The sequence below is a fragment of the Camponotus vicinus genome, unplaced genomic scaffold (genome assembly GCF_025532165.1).
Source record: "Camponotus vicinus isolate PSW18456_S1 unplaced genomic scaffold, iyCamVici1.0 SCAF_3, whole genome shotgun sequence".
NCBI classification, from domain to species: domain Eukaryota; kingdom Metazoa; phylum Arthropoda; class Insecta; order Hymenoptera; family Formicidae; genus Camponotus; species Camponotus vicinus.
The window spans coordinates 11489280-11506284 of NW_028141967.1; the positions used below are offsets into that span (position 1 = coordinate 11489280).

Below are 17005 nucleotides of genomic sequence, written 5' to 3' on the forward strand. Positions count from 1 at the left end.
TCAACCTTTGTATTGGTCGAATTAACTCTCCACTGGCAGTCTGTAGTCTCACGACTCTTACCTGGCCGTCTTTTCCCGGAAAAAGTTCTTTAATTTTCGCCATAGGTCAGTCGAGCCGTTTCTGCAAATCATTTGCGACGAGAACAATGTCGCCTACTGAAAGCGGGATTGCAGTGTGTTTACGTTTATTCGGCTGCGACAATTGTCCTAAGTATTGAATGCGGAACCGATTCCTTAATTCTTCTCTCAATCTTTGACGATAACGCAAACTTTTTGATAAGTTAGATTTACTGATCTGATTCAAGTACTTCTTTTTCTTGAATATCTCGTAGAAACATTGCAGGTGTAATCGCGATTGTTTCTCCTGCTTCTTCTGTCAGGTGAGTAAGTGGTCTTGAATTTATTATAGCTTCACAGTCACATAAGACCGTATTCAGCTCTTCATAGTTAAGTGAAGTTCTTCCTAGTGTTCTCTTCAAAAGATCTTTTAAAAGGCGTATGAGACGTTCCCACCATCCTCTCCACCACGCGGCAGAAGGTGGATTAAAATACCATTGTATTTCATTAGTCGTACAGTACTGAGAGATTTTCTTCCAGTTGACTGCTCGTAACAGATTCGATGCTCCTACAAAATTTTTGCCATTATCGCTATAAATAACTGAAGGTCTTCCTCGCCGTGCTATGAATCTTCTGAGAGCTTCTAGAAATCCTTCTGTTGACAATGTGGTAACGAGTTCTAAATGGACTGCACGATAAACAGCGCATGTAAAAAGGCAAATATAAGCTTTAAGTCCTTCGCGTAGAAAGAGCGGACCTGCATAGTCGATGCCGGTTACCTCAAATGTGGCCGCATCTCTGACTCTATTCTCTGGTAAATTTGCAGGTGCGCTTGTCATTGCTTTCGCGTTATATCTGCGGCATATAGTACATTTATGGATCACAGAAGTTACTGCTTTACGACACTGAAGAATCCAAAACTTCTCACGCAGATTGTTCATCGTGATGCTTATACTTGCGTGATTGAGTTTTGCATGCACGTAGTAAATAATTTTCTGTGTCAATAAGTGTTTACGATCGAGAACGATTGGATATCTAAAATCAAAACTGTCTTGACGATTAGAGATGATCGTTCATGTACGTAGAATTCCTTTATCTTCAAAGATGTTTAATCCTTGTAATCGTGGGTCTTTTAATGCTTTGAATGATTCTTCCTGCGACAATTGGCATAATAGCAGTTCAGCTGAAATTATCTCTTTAACAGTTATTTCTTTATCTTTGATTACGTAGGTTCCTCTACAATTGTTAAAGAATCTTAGAATCCATGCGATTAGGCGTAAAGTTTTTGGGTATGATGAGAATCTCTGTAAATACCACGGAACATTTTCCATTTCAGGATTTGTAAGGAGGTTACTAATAACCATATGTTCTCTAGCATTGGATGATATTTCCTTTTTCAGTTTTGGAATCCTGCGTAGTTCCGCGTCAATTAGTTTTTCATCGACTTGCTCCTCTTCTGCAGGCCATTCTTCGGGAGGTAGCTTTAATCATGATGGACCCTCCCACCACTTTGAGTCAAAGAGTTTCTTTGCATCACAATCTCGAGAAGCTAAGTCTGCTGGGTTTAATGCTCCCGGAACATATCTCCAGGAATCCGGATCTGTGAGCTTCCTTATCTCTTGGACTCGATTCCATACAAATACCGCCCATTGATTTTTTTTACGTATCCAGGACAAAACGGTAGTTGAATCACTCCAGAAATATCTTTTGATATGTTTATAATCCATCGCTTTGTCGAAAGAATGCATTAGTCTTGCTCCAATTGAGGCTGCGAGTAACTCCAGACGGGGAATCGTCTTTTTCTTTTGTGGTGTTACTCTTGATTTTGCTTCAATCAGATGTACCTTGACTTCAGAATTCGATTTTACTCGTACAAATAGAGCCGCGGCATAAGCATCTTTACTTGCATCTACAAAAATATGAAACGATAGAGATTTTACTGTCGAATGTAATAAATAGTGAAACTTATCTTCCTTTGACAATGGCGGATCGTCATGAATTTTCTTAAATGTACTCCAAAACGTTAACCAATCTTTAATTTCGCCTCCAAATTTCCTCAATTCGATTTTAGGCAATTTTAATGCGCGTATACTTTCCTGTGCTGATGCAACTGTGGGCTGGGTGTGCTGCAGAGGTAACGACGACGTCGCTATATTCGGCTTTTCTGTTAGATGCGACAATTCAATTTTCGCCTGATGATACTTAGCCGAATATTCATCGGCATTCTCTATTTCCCTGGAAAGCTCTTCTTCTGATACTTCAGCCTCGATCATTGCATCTTGTAATTTGTGGCTCAATTCGCTAAAATCACTTGTTTTATCTCGAATCAACGCAAAACTTGTCTGTAAGGAGATTATGTCCGGTGATCTTTTCTTTAGCTCTGCTTGAAAGCTGTTGTACACCCTCGTGAACGCAATACGCGTCACCTTCTGTGATGTTTTCAATTTATCCATCGTTCAAGAGTCAAGAATAACCTTCCACAGTCGATTCTTTCCTAAGAAAAAACGGCCAGCAACAATATAACCAAAGTCCTGTCACGGTCGCCAGAAATGTTGCTACCGTGGAACTGGGACTGGGAAGGCAGAGAAGACGGGTACTAGCAATGTTGAATATACACTTTTAATCAAGAAGAATACACGAAAAAGACAATACAAGTCTGATTATAGGTAAAATTCACACTCTCAAGAGAGATATAACGTTCGAGCGAGTACTATGCGCGGTAAGGTCGTGACCGACTAACTATAGAGGCGCCCTCGGCCTTTTGTTACGCCACTCAAAGCGCGCAGTCGCAACAATTATATATATCGCGATAATTATTATAATTACTATAACTATTCCGCTAGTTATTGTTGGGTATACAAAGTGTTTTTGTGTAAAAAAGCTTTCTTCGCTATTTTGTAAGTTAGTGTTAATTTTTTCTAATTTAGCTCTTAACTCTACGAGTTCTGTCCGATGTATTATCATGTCTTCTAATGTTTCGTTATTATTGTTGTTGGTCAGCATTTTTCGGTCTCGTAAGAATGTCATGTTGATTTCAGGTAAATATGTTTCTAATTCCGTTTCGTAAGCTGTTCCTTTTGTTTGTATCGTCATGTCGGATGTCGTTAATTTGCACTTGCCCTTAAATGTAATTTTTCCCGTGTTTTTTATTGTGATTCTGTGAATAGTTAGCACTAGGAGAGTTCTAACGCAGGGATCTCAGGGGGGTGAGGGGCGAGGGGATCTCAGCGGCGCGGGGGAATGACGTCACGCAGGATGGAGGGGGGATGACGTCACGCGGGACGGAGGGAATTTCGATGGCGCGGGGGCTGCGGGGCGGGGGACGCACGTATAAACAAAAATGGCGGTATTCCTATGAAGAAGATTTTGGGTCTCTCTCTATTCCTCCCTCTCTCTCGCTCTCTCTCTTTATCCTTTTATATTTCTATCCCTCTCTCTCTCTCCCTCTCTATCCCTCTATCCCTCTATCTATCTCTTTATCCCTTTTATCTCTCTTTCTCTCTGTATTATCGCAAGTATACAATATTAGTCATAAACTTATATTTTGAGATATTTCGGGGTCCGACGTTTTCGAGCAATCTGTGAATCATAGCGAGATAACAACACATTTTTGAGATATTATACAATATTACCAGTTAACAAACAATATAAATAGAAGTATTCTTTGAAGGATTGGGTGGATGGAAATGCGTGCGAAGAAATTACGTCATGATTTTGTTACAATTAAAAAAATATATATTAGGTACGCAACTAACTTGCGAAACTAAGTTCTCGCTGTTTTTTTTATGAAAATGCAACTTTATTGTGAAAAAATGGTTACAAATGAATCATTCAAAGTATTGCCCATCGCTAGCTACAACTTTTTCCCATCTTTCTGGCAGAGCTCGAATACCGTTACGGTAAAAGTGTTCATCTTTTGAGGCTATCCACGAATCAAGCCATTTTTTGATGTCTTCATATGAGCGGAACTGCTGATCAGCCAGACCATGTGCCATCGAACGGAACAAGTAATAATCGGACGGCGCAATATCTGGGGAATATGGCGAGTGGGGTAGGACTTCCCATTTGAGCGTTTCCAGGTAGGTTTTAACGGGTTTGGCAACGTGAGGCCGAGCGTTGTCATGCTGTAGAATCACTTTTTCGTGCCTCTGCTCGTATTGTGGCCGTTTTTCGCGCAGTGTTCGGCTCAATCGCATCAATTGAAGTCGATACCGTTCTCCAGTGATGGTTTCGTTCGGTTTCAACAGCTCATAATAAATAACACCGACCTGGCCCACCAAATACACAGCATAACTTTCGCAGCGTGAATATTCGGCCGAGCCGACGACGTAGAAGCATGACCGGGCAGTCCCCATGACTTTCTTTTCTTTGGGTTGCTGTAATGAATCCATTTTTCATCACTCGTCACGATGCGATGAAGAAAACCCTTCCTTTTTTGCCGCTGGAGCAGTTGTTCACAGGCGAAAAAACGACGCTCAACGTCCCTTGGCTTCAAATCATAAGGAACCCAAGTTCCTTGCTTTTGAATCATTCCCAACGCATGCAATCGCTTGGAAATGGCTTGGCGGGTAACTCCTAATGCTGATGAAAGCTCTTGTTGCGTTTGGCATGGATCCTCATCGAGCAATGCCTCCAATTCAGCGTCTTCGAAGGTTTTTGGCCTTCCTTCACGCGGACGGTCGTCAACATCGAAATCACCGTCTTTGAAGCGACGGAACCAATCACGGCACGTTGTTTCACTTAGAGCAGCATCTCTGTAAACTTTGTGGAGCTCTCGATGCGCTTCAGCCGCCGTTTTCTTCGAATGAAAGAAGAAAATCAACACTTCCCGCAAATGACGATTATTTAGCACAAAATCAGACCTTTTCACACAACCAAAAGTATATGACGCCAAAACAAAATCACTACTGTGTCAAAACGGTTTGTTTACCATATGTCTAAGCTTGGTTCATGACGTTTTGGATATGTCGAAATCGACCAACACTTATTGGTGGCGCAATCTATTGACAAACAGCGGGAACTTAGTTGCGCACCTAATATAATTTATTTAAATGTGTGTGTTTAATAAAAAGTATACAATATAAAAAATAATAATATATAAAATAGACCGTCGGGCTATGTTGGGGAAGCCGTTTCTGAAAACAGAAGAAAACATACGCATTTCATTAGTTTAAATTATTTTAATAATTTATTTTAAAATACTTTTGATATATAATAAATTAAGATACTTACAATGTTATCCATCATCTATTTTAATTTGTGCAAATAGGGCACATGTTGCAGGCCAATATTTGATTCAAAGATTTGTTACATTCTTTGCAAGACATATTTTCCAAATGTTCATAATATGTGCATCTATGTTCCCGAACAAAACCAGCTTCTAAGAACAGGAATGATAATCTGTAGAAGCACTCGGTACAATATTTGGACTCATCTTTCACATAGTAGTAAGATATACAACATATCTTCGTGTGATCCAATGCCATTATTACAGTCAAGTCTAAATTTCGATGTTTAGTGTGTATTAGTTCATCACTACTATCACTCTCATAATCACTGTCTGCTATGGGTTCTATTTCTATTTCCTCGTCTGATTCATAGAGATTATCATCTTCCATCTCTCTCCTCTCTCTCTCCTCTCTCTCTATCTCCATCCTCTCCGCCACAACTGGATCCATCCAATCGTAATCATCATCTGTATCGTCGTCGATGATAATTATGTTTTCTTCAGCCATTGCACAAAACCACCGAAACACAGAAGAGCAACGAAAGAAATGATACTCTAGTGCAGCAGACTACCGAAACACAGAAGAGCAACGAAAGAAATGATACTCTAGTGCAGCAGAGTCCTCTTCATTATATTTTTTTAACATACACAATATAAATAGAAGTATTCTTTGAAGAATTGGGCGGATGGAAGTACGTAGATAACAACACATTTTTTGAAATATTTCGGGGTCCGACATTTTCGAGCAATCTATGAATCATAGCGAAATAACAACACATTTTCAACCCTAGGTTCAATTACAAAAGAATTTTTCTTTTGTGCCTCCAACAATCTCTGAATATCCCTCTCTCTTTCTCTCTTTATCCCTTTTATCTCTCTCTGTCATCTCTGTATTATCGCAAGTATACAATATTACCAGTTAACAAACAATATAAATAAAAATATTCTTTGAAGGATTGGGTGGATGGAAATGCGTGCGAAGAAATTACGTCATGATTTTGACTTAAAACTCTTTATTTATATTTTATATATTTTTCTTACGTACTATGGACTAAAAACTAAAGCTGCCAGTTCGCAATCGACGAGTTGATGCTTGTTGAAAGCAGCACTCGCGCGTATTACATTTGATATTTCTTTCGGATTTATTACAGTGGACGCGATATTGGAGAATTGCGTAAACTTGACATCAACTGTTTGGATAATTTTATCCAATCGATCAAAAGTTACATCTATGCAGTGATCGAGATCGAACATACGATGTAACGTCGATTCGACCATCATCAAGCATACGTTTGAAGATTCGAGACTTATGAGTTTGACGTCGTTAATCGTACGAACTCTCACTGTTAGCGGTCCAACGCTTATGAAATTGAAGTCATCTTTAGAGTCGTTCCGAAGGAAATTTTGAATATTACGACGTTGCTCGTAGAGTCCCTTCCACGTTTCGAGAGATAATATCAGTTCCTTTCCTCGATGATCTCCTATGGCAATCTCCACGTAACTCGGTGGACCCACGTTGATACCAATGTCGAGGAATTTGAATCCCGTAGCTGTCAATGCGTATCGTCTACCTAGTATACGAACCGCACGACGTTCCAACGAAATGCTACAGAAAAATTAAAATTAAATAATAGTAATACAATTTGTAAAAATATAAAAATAGAAAGAAGTTAAACGAAAAACTTACTCGTCACATTTATTCTCAAACGATCGAGTTTTATCACGACTCGATACGTAATTATTCACGCGTCTTCCGACGCCGCTGCCGCTGCTGCTTCTTTCGACGTAGTACATTTCTCTGGGAGTTATGAAAAGTGAACCACGAGAGCGGTGTTAACGCGACACTGATCGTATAAGAAATAACCGAGTATAGATGACGCTCATCTTCCAAAAGTATAATGTGGTGGGGGGATTAATACTTCTAACGTTTTGAGTTTTAGGAGAAGGGGAGATAACGCTCAGACAAAAAATTCTTAGAAACGCATGGAAAGGTTTAGGGAGGGGAAATAAGAGATAAAACATATTAATGTTTACATATTTTATTTTCTTGCAATTCTTTCAGGCGTTGCAACCACCAGTTAAATATTTTAAACACATTTTGTAATGCACAATTCTTAACATGTTTTCCACATCGCATACTATTGGTAATATCTAATTTATTTAGAGAATCAATATCTTCATAGTCAGCATCCAAAGTTTCAATAATATAGCCGTTTCCCACATCGCCTAGTATATCGGTCAACCATTTTCGCTTTTCAAGTCCTTTAACGTACACGACAGACGATTCTTCTTCTTCTTCTTCGTATATCGTACCAACGATAGCTGTTGTAATTACACGCTGAGCCAAGCCATACGGAACGTTTCCGTCTTCCCATTGTAATCCGTGATGATTTCTAATCACCCATGAGACTTGACATCGCTCAGATTTTGTTAGCACGCTCCACGGTACAGGACTTGCGAAAAAATAATGCGAGAGAACATATCCCTTCCTCAGAACCGCAGCTTCCTTCACGACAAAATTTCTCCCGACAATAAATCCTTGCAGATCCACAAACGTTGGTATAGACATGACGAGATCTCTCTCTCTTTCTCTCTTCGATACGTCAGTCGAGAGGAATGGCAAACTCTAAAATCATCTCGCAGCACTTTGATTTATATCCTCCTCCTCCTCCTCCTCCCCTCTCTTGTGTCGATGTTATCGCTTAGGTGATTTTGCGTACAACGTTGGTCAACGGATTGTACTGGATCACACGATCGTGTATGATGAGACAGTACGCAGTGGTATTCGCCGGCACGTTCTCCTTACATTCGAATTCCAATCTCACATCCACCGTTGCGCTCTTGACCGATTCGTTTTGTCGAGAACAATCGATAATCACGAACGGACCGAGTTGTTGAAACGTATAGACGGAGAGACTTGGCTCGAGATACTCGTATCCGTAATAGTTCTTGCAGAAGCGCGCGTACGTGTCGTACAGAATGGACCATCTGCTTTTATCGAAATCCAGGTTCATATCGTCGTACGGATAACATTCCGAGTTCAGATAGAGTTTCACATTGATCAATTTGCAGTCGTCGAATTGAGATACATTCTTAGACAAGGCATTCTTCCGGCCTGTTTGCAGGGCGAAGACAACGTAGCGTGGTTTCTCCAGCTGAGTCGCGATCTTAATGGCCCACGAATGCTTGGTTGTAAGCTGCAATAGCGGATACTCGTACAGATCCCACGAGCGAAAACCCATGCTGAGATATCGTCCGCTTTCCAGAGCACGCAGCATCGACAGTTTTTCGATCTCGCTCAACAGCACGTGAGGCATTCGCCATTGTATCTTGAATATGGTCATCACAGGCTCCAGCGTTGAACTTCCAACCAGACAATTATTATCGTTGCGCGATCGTATTAAGATCAATTCGTGACGAGCGTTAATCACCACTCGTTTATAATCCTCGCAAAATCCCAATAACATGTGGAGCGGTACGCAAAAATTGTCCATGCGAATAGGTCGGCGGCTCCCAGCCGGCGTTTTTCATAATCACAATTCTATCGGATGATACCGTTACATAGTTTTTGAGCGTAGTAGTTATTCCTACGTTTCTATTGCGATCAATCTCAACGCCATCGAGTTCGTATCGAATCTCATCGAACATGAATGCGACGCAATTATGTCCCAGTACCACATCACTTTCTCCTTCAACTGTTGCTGTTTTTTTCCCCGTTAGTTGTCCCTCGATGTATAGGAAACTCTCGTACGGCAGCGTATACAGATCCTGTTGTTGTATGGGTATTCTTATCTCGTCACTGTGTCCGAACGTTGTATTGGCGAACGGGTTATACGTGTGAGTTTCGATCTTGACGATACGATTGTCAAAGATCGGTTCATCACCGATGTTGAGAATGTCGGTCATCGTTCAGCTGTTTCGCACCGCAAATCCCAAAGATTGTAAAAACGCAACGTTCGATGCGCTGAGTTTCTTTTTCTTGGATGATTTGATATTAGCAAACGTCGACGTTGTTGTTGTTGTTGGTGGTGGTGGTGTTGCTGGTCTCGTAAAGATTGCGTTATCTCTCACGTCTTTCGATCCGTTCAATACGAGCATCTCATACGTCGCATACGTACATGCAACCTTACGGTGATCTCTTCTCCTCGAAAATCGAGCAATCGTCCGTTCTGGTCGACAACGCGTAACGTTAAATCCGTAATGCTCCGCGCGATGATCGGCAGGTAAATGATCTGTGCAGGCGTTTCCGATATCTTATATCCCGATGGTACCCTCGGTGAAAATTCATGTATCGTATGAACGAGTATGCCGTTGTTGTACGCACCCGCGGTCACGTTACACTCTATACGGATAATATTCACGTTGAGAATGTTAATCGGCATGTTTGATTCGTACCATTTTCGCGGCTCGAGAATACGATTCGAGAATCCTAGCAGCGATCCAATGTTGACGGGTTTGGTAAAGTTTATTCTGTAGGCACATTTGATCTCGCTCCTCATTGTATTGTAATTAGCGCGGAGCACTATCGGATATTCATCATCATCTTCATAGTCATCGCCGTCAATGTGTTTCTCATCGCGATGTTTCCGTGACATTGCATGTTTCAAAAATTCATGTATATTTTGCAACTTATACGATCCCTCGGGAATCGTAATTTCTTCGTCGTCTTTGCCAAAGTAAAATTTATTATTCGAGGAATTCACATTCGGTATCGTGATAAGTCTCAAAATCCGTTAGACCGAGCTCGTATTCGCCGTCGCTCAAATCTACGGTGGGAAAGAAGTTTGCCGTGAGAACACTACTCTTCCCAGTCAACGTGAATGTCATAGACATGTCGACGAAACTGTTTAACGAATACTGAGTTAAATAGCGCAATGTCTGTCTTTAAATTCACATGCATCGACCGTTCGAAGAAACTGCAAGCACAATTGTCCGCAGATGCTCTGATCGTAAGTTTGAACAGGTGTGTAATTGTACTGTATCTTCGTTACGTTTCGTCCGAGATATCGCACCAATTCATTCGGCGGTCGAAGATTGCCGAAACTGTCGAAATATATAGCGCGATTCCCTCTCTTTGCATACGCTACCCAATGAGTACCTGGTCCTTCGACGCTATCCAAATTTACGATGCCGCTCTCGTTTCGATATATACCACCGATCGATAAAGAGTCGCGCATGAAAACACCTCTAAAATATGGAATGCGCATACGTTTTGCCAGTTGTAGCAATTGTACGTTGGTAGTTGCGCCCTGCGGCATTTTTAGCGTCTCTTTGACGTTTTTTTTTTCTCCTTGTTGAGGCTCCTCGTCCGTATTTGTAAGGAGCGAGATATAATCCGTGACCTTCCATGGCGCGATTGTGACGTAGCATCTCTTGCAACTGACGTTGCGCGGCTTTTCCGTCGTTCACCACCTTCGCTACACCAGCCGCTCCACCGATCAGGGATCCGAGCGCACCCAACATTGGTAGAATCGGCAATACACCGCCGCATTTCGCTACCGGAAGTATCCGTTTCTTCACCGTTTTTTTCTTCGTCTTCGTCTTCAGACCCATACCGAGCTTCGTCTTGGCTTTCATCGCTGCCCAGACAGTTGTGGCGGCGGCTCTCTCACCGAGAGTCGAATCTTTCGCAACGATGCGATTCCGCGCTTTCTCAGCGAGTATCCTATCCGCCGCGTGTCTCTCGGTGAGATCGTTGCTCCGAGAGTATGCTATATCGTGTTCGCGACACGCTGCGTCCAATGGGTTGACACCTCGATCGCCTCTGACTAATCGCTTTTGCAACCGCGTGCCTGGTCCGCAAAACTGATAGCCTGGAATATGGAATTCGATCGGAAGTGCGTTTATCGCGTGATTTAATAGGCCTCTACCTATTTTCGTTGACATTCGCCGCAATTCTTTATCAACGGCGCCGGACCGTCGATGTCCTGACACGGCTGATTGTAGTGTTCGTAACAGCGACGATACGTCTGAACCTCCGGATCCGCTTTTATGTGTTCCGGAAGTTTGTCCCACACGTAGTGGACGTAATCACCGCACGTTCTCAATAGAACTGCTTTCGACACAAATTGTAGCTGTTCGACGCTCAAATCGCGAATATCGGAAGGATTTGTTAGCAGGATGAACATTTTTTCTCTACTGAGCGACTCGTGATTTCGCGCACCTATAAATAGGCAGGCGTTCGATCCAATCAGCAGTGTTGAAAAAATGAGATTCGTACGACAACCTTTGACGATATGCGTGACAAATTGCGACGACAGATTACGATCAATGGAGGACAACGCGGAGATGCGCAGGCATGGTACGATGCTACCGACTACTATACGCGCGATCGTTTGCGGCCCCTCGAATTGTGGTAAAACCAACGTTCTGATAAGTCTACTGGAAAGTCCGCATGGTGTACGTTTCGAGAACGTGTACGTGTACTCGAAGTCGCTGCAACAGCCGAAATATCGATATCTGGAGAATTTGTTGACGCCGATTGACGAAATCAGTTATTTTACGTTCTCCAATAACAGTGACGTCATTCCACCGAGCGAGGCACGTCCAAACTCGATTTTCGTCTTCGATGACGTGGCGTGCGACAAGCAAAATACGATAAGAGAGTACTTCTCAATGGGTCGTCACTCGAACGTCGACTGCTTCTATCTCTGTCAGACGTACGCGAGAATACCAAAACATCTTATACGCGACAACGCGAACCTGCTGATCTTGTTTAAACAGGACGGTACCAACTTGAAACACGTGTACAACGATCACGTGAATACCGACATGTCGTACGGGGATTTCAGTGAATTATGTCGTACTTGTTGGCAACAAAAGTATGGATTCCTAGTGATAGATAAGGACAGCTCATTTACGAACGGGCGATACAGAAAAGGATTTAACGTGTTCGCGATACCGCAAAACGATTAGTCGCTGCCGACACACTCTGTCGACATGGCTGAAAACGATAATATTCGCGAGCGTGAAAAGATTGCGAGGGAGATTGAGAAAACGAGCGAATCGATCCGCAAGAAACATCGCGCTTTGAAGACCGGTAAGATCGACGACGATATCGCGGTCAAGACCCATTTTAGGCCTATTATCGAGCCACTACAAAAAATCGTCGACAACTCTAGCTTAATCGCGGTGAAAAACGAACCGGAGAGTAACGCTGACGCTATAATTAAAACGTTAAGCGGTACAAGGAGGAAGAGGAAGAGGAGGAGGAGGAGGAGGAGGATACGACACCGAAAAAGAGACAACGATTGAAGGCGAATCGTTTATCGACACCGCATACATCGGATGAACCGCTGATAACCTCCACACCGTCCGCGACAACGAGAATCGTACAACCCACGATACCTGAATCACTCGCAATCGAAAATGTTTTCGAAACCACGGGCAACCCGCTCGAATCACCATCTGTTCGAAACATGTTACAAACGTTGGAAGGTCAAAAAATGTTACGAGAGCACTTCGGGCCGCTGGCACAAAAGTACATGAGCGCTCTCCTTAGTGGCGATAAAAAAAACCAGATCGATCATGTGTACGGTGTCTATTTCGACGAGAATGAAATGTGGCTCGGTAACAAACGATTCGACATCGGCGCAGATGACTCTATAATCATAGACAAAGTGAGGTACATTGGTACACCTGGATTATACGAGTTGAGGCTTCAAGAGAATTCCCGATGATGACATATACACTGAGGACGATATGCAAAAATATAAGAGCATATTAATGGCGACGAGTGCGCATAAACGTCAATATGATGCGCAAGGTCAATTAAAGAGCAACAGGGGATACAAGTATAAACACATAATTGCACCGTTGATGTCGATTGAATCGAAAAAGAAAAAATGCGGTACGGGAGTATTCATGCCTCGCGCGATGACGCTAACCGACAATAAGATCGATTACGTGCACTGGGACGATCCCAACGAGCTAGTGGATCGTCTACGATTGCTCGACGCTTCGCGCCGAGCTGGCCACAACGCTCACGACAACGAGATCCTGTCGATTATAGAGGAACTTCGCGAAGTCGGCCTTATTATAAATTAAACGGTGTCTCGACGAAACTAATCAGTCGATCGACGTCACTCGCATCGAGAAAAAAATGCCCATCAACAAATTTGGATTATTCGAACAGAGAAATGAAGCAATTAGAACTAGCGATCATTGGGGTAAATCGGTGACAAGTTACTTGCGTCAAAACGCTCTGTGTCGCGTCGCTACGTACTATGACGCGAGGTCGCGCAAGATTCGCCGTGTAGCGCAACCTGAGGCTGATACCGATGCAGTCAACAAACTGTACGTGGAACATTGCGTTAAAACGTTGAAGAATCAGCAGAAAGAATCAGACGAAAAGCTGACTGCGTTCGAGAAGGATGTGCGAGCTTTGCAGACTGCGATAAACGAGCTTCGGCGTGCGATTAACACTAATTCAGAAACGGCTATCAACCTGTAATGAGCGGCTGTAGTGAACGGTTTAGGAACGGCTATTGTACAATTATTAAACATCTACAAAGGTTTATCGAACGGGTTGGGAACGGCTATCGAATAGCTATGAGCATCTACAAAGGTTTATCGAACAGCTACGAACAGCTACGAACGGCTATCGAACGGCTATCGAACGGCTATCGAACGGCTATCGAACAGCTATGAACGGCTATCGAACGGCTATCGAACAGCTATGAACGGCTATCGAACGACTATCGAACAGCTATGAACGGCTATCGAACGGGCCAGGAACGTCTAGCAACAAATGATAAAACGCACGGTGATACTCGAGGCACACATCGTTTGATCGACGAATCGAAACAACGATGGATCGGCGATCGGGAATAACCGAGGAAGCGAAGAAACAACATAGTTTAGAGATACGGCAGTTGGTGAACGAATTGCACGCGCCGGCGAGAAAAAATTTTCCCCGAAGACACGTCATAGTGCGGGGATACGATGACCTGTGGCAAGCTGACATTGTCGAGATGCGTCCGTACTCTCGTTTCAACAGAGGTTACCGCTACATACTCACAGTCATAGATGCGTTGAGCAAGCACGCGTGGGCCATACCACTCAAGAGTAAAGGTGGAAGCGAGACAGCTGACGCTATCGCCGAGATAATTCGAGATAGCAAAAGATGTCCGAAAAACTTACAGACTGATATGGGGAAGGAATTTTATAACGCTGACGTGCAACGGCTCATGCGGAAACATGACATCAATCACTATTCTACATATTCGGTATTGAAGGCATCGATCGTTGAGCGATTCAATCGCACGCTGAAAAACGACATGTGGAAGATGTTTACGCTGAACGGATCTTACAAGTGGATCAGCGCGTTGCCGCGACTCGTATCGGATTACAACGCGCGCAAGCATCGAACGATCGGTATGCGACCCGTCGACGTTACTCCCGCGATCGCTGAAAGACTCTTGGCTACTGTGTACAACCATGTAAATATCGCGGGTCCGGCGAAATTCAAAGTAGGTGACTCGGTACGCGTTAACAAGTACAAGACAGTTTTCGAGAAAGGTTACACGCCAAATTGGACAACCGAAGTGTTTAAAATTGCAAAAGTACAACATACTAATCCCGTAAGCTATCTACTGGAGGATTATCGCAAAAAATCTATCGCTGGAGCGTTCTACGAGTACGAATTGCATCGCGCGAATTATCCGGACGTGTATCTCGTGGAGAAAATACTGCGTAGGAGGGGTAACGAGGTTTACGTGAAATGGTTGGGATTTGACAATTCGCACAATTCTTGGATACAAAAGGACAATGTGATTTAATTCATACAAATTGTATTTATTTTTAAATTTAAGAAAAAAATATGTACAACATATAAAAAATATACATGAAATATATAAAAATACAAAAATCTTTATTAATACATCCTTTCCAATAATCGTATATAATACAATATATGAAATACATATACATATGTGTGAGATACATATACAAAAATATTTCTTTATAGTATAATATCTTACATTATATCACATACTATATTACATTACATTATATATATTATATTATAAGGGTATCCTATAATGTCCCCATGGTAATGTGTCGGTCGAATCAGGTACGATATACCGCTTGTCATCGTACGGACTCAGAGCAATTTTCGTCTCGCGGACGGTATACACTTTGTGCAATTTCGATCTTATGCAAGATTGCTGTCGTGTCATTTCTATTTCGTCATTCAGACACCGCGTGTAATCGTCGAATGTTATCGTTCTCGCAACAACGTTACTTTTGACACCTTTAACCTTCTTCGTATCCTTTTTCCCGTCCACTCTCATCGCATACATTTTTGCTCTAAGCCCGACGAATTCGGTCATTATCGCGCCGTTATTTTCATCTTTCATTAAACCCGGTACTTTTTTATTCACGAGCGGTATACCGTACGCGTTATCAATTGGATAATCGCTCGTATCGAAACTAGCGATATCATGTTTCATATTTTCATAGACATCTTCGCACTCAATGTGGTATATAAGACTGTCTGTGTCGGTGTACATTACCCGGCATTTATCACGATATAGCGGTGACATGTACTCATGATGAAATTCGTACAAGCACGTTTTATAAATGTCGAGTATGCACATGCCAACATAGATTGGTTTATAAAATTTCACTTCAAGTTTGCGTAATTCTATGGCAACCAAATTTTCCGAAAAGACGCTACTACTATGAAAATTTGGTTTCGCTATCATTGCTTCTGCTCCGTATCGTCCGTCCCACTTTGTTAATAATTTTACATCGACACGATTACGCACATTTTCCATCGTCTTACCAAATACCGCGTTATTCATCAGTTTATATAAATTTTTTTCAAAATCATTTTTCGCGAGTGTTCTAAACTGTGTATTTAATTCGATATAACTGCGAAGCCACGGAGATTGTGTAAATTGTAATACGCGATGTATTTTGTAACGCGAAGGCCGTGTCGCGTACATTGCTGTAGGTTACGGTAGTGTATCACGTAACGCTTCTTATCGTATAGCGTTGCGAGGAGTTTGTCTTGCCGCTTGCCGGGCGGCTTGTCGCGTGTCGGACAAAACGGAAGGTCAGTGTGCGTATCGTGAAGATGTTGCGGGTACTCGAGATCGACTTCGAGGATATAACCCGTAGGCGAATCTAACGCGATCGATGTTACGTCAAAATTCGACACGTCGTCGACCCATCGAAAATCGGCATAGGGCAACGGTTGACACATTGCCCATCCGTACAAATTATTTACATCGAAATACATCAAGTACGACGATGGTTTCGATGGATCGTACGATTGTTGCATGTACTTCTTATTAGCGCGCGCGTATCTGTTAGAACACTGACTCAGACCACCGCGTATACCGCGTTCGATAAACATGACCATGTCGATGTCGGTAAGCAATTCGAACATAATCTTTGTATGCTTTAACATGGCATCCCACGTGTATCCGGGAGGAGTATAATAATACGCGGGGTCGAGTCCGTAACTTTTGATGCAACTATCGCGAGAGTTTTCAAAAATATCGGCTAATAACAAGACGTCGATTTTCAGGTACAAATCGCTATACTCGCCTAGCGTTCGAATGGAGAATCGCGTCCAGATGTTCTCGGCGTGCGCGTAATCGCTCTCGGATATAGTTTCACCGGTCAAAGAACTGTAAAACGATTCGCGCGGTGGTAAACACGTATCTTGCAACCTATCTACAGAGTCGACGTATTCGTACGGAAAGACGCCTT

General features: G+C 42.5%; 3 protein-coding genes across 3 annotated transcripts; all 3 read right to left on the reverse strand.

Moving 5' to 3' along the window:
* Positions 1-287: 287 nt before the first annotated feature.
* On the reverse strand, positions 288-998 carry LOC145969046 (uncharacterized). The gene has a single exon (XM_083094908.1). The coding sequence runs from the start codon at positions 996-998 to the stop codon at positions 288-290; it is 711 nt and encodes a 236-aa protein (XP_082951034.1).
* A 5250-nt stretch (positions 999-6248) lies between these two features.
* Positions 6249-7154, reverse strand: LOC145968413 (uncharacterized). Its single transcript, XM_083093838.1, has 2 exons — positions 6972-7154; positions 6249-6890 (listed from the first exon to the last, which is right to left on the reverse strand). The coding sequence occupies exons 1-2, from the start codon at positions 7076-7078 to the stop codon at positions 6329-6331; spliced, it is 669 nt and encodes a 222-aa protein (XP_082949964.1). The 5' UTR covers positions 7079-7154; the 3' UTR covers positions 6249-6328.
* An 8123-nt stretch (positions 7155-15277) lies between these two features.
* On the reverse strand, positions 15278-15841 carry LOC145968493 (uncharacterized). Its single transcript, XM_083093993.1, has one exon. The coding sequence runs from the start codon at positions 15826-15828 to the stop codon at positions 15307-15309; it is 522 nt and encodes a 173-aa protein (XP_082950119.1). The 5' UTR covers positions 15829-15841; the 3' UTR covers positions 15278-15306.
* Between the last annotated feature and the right edge of the window lie 1164 nt (positions 15842-17005).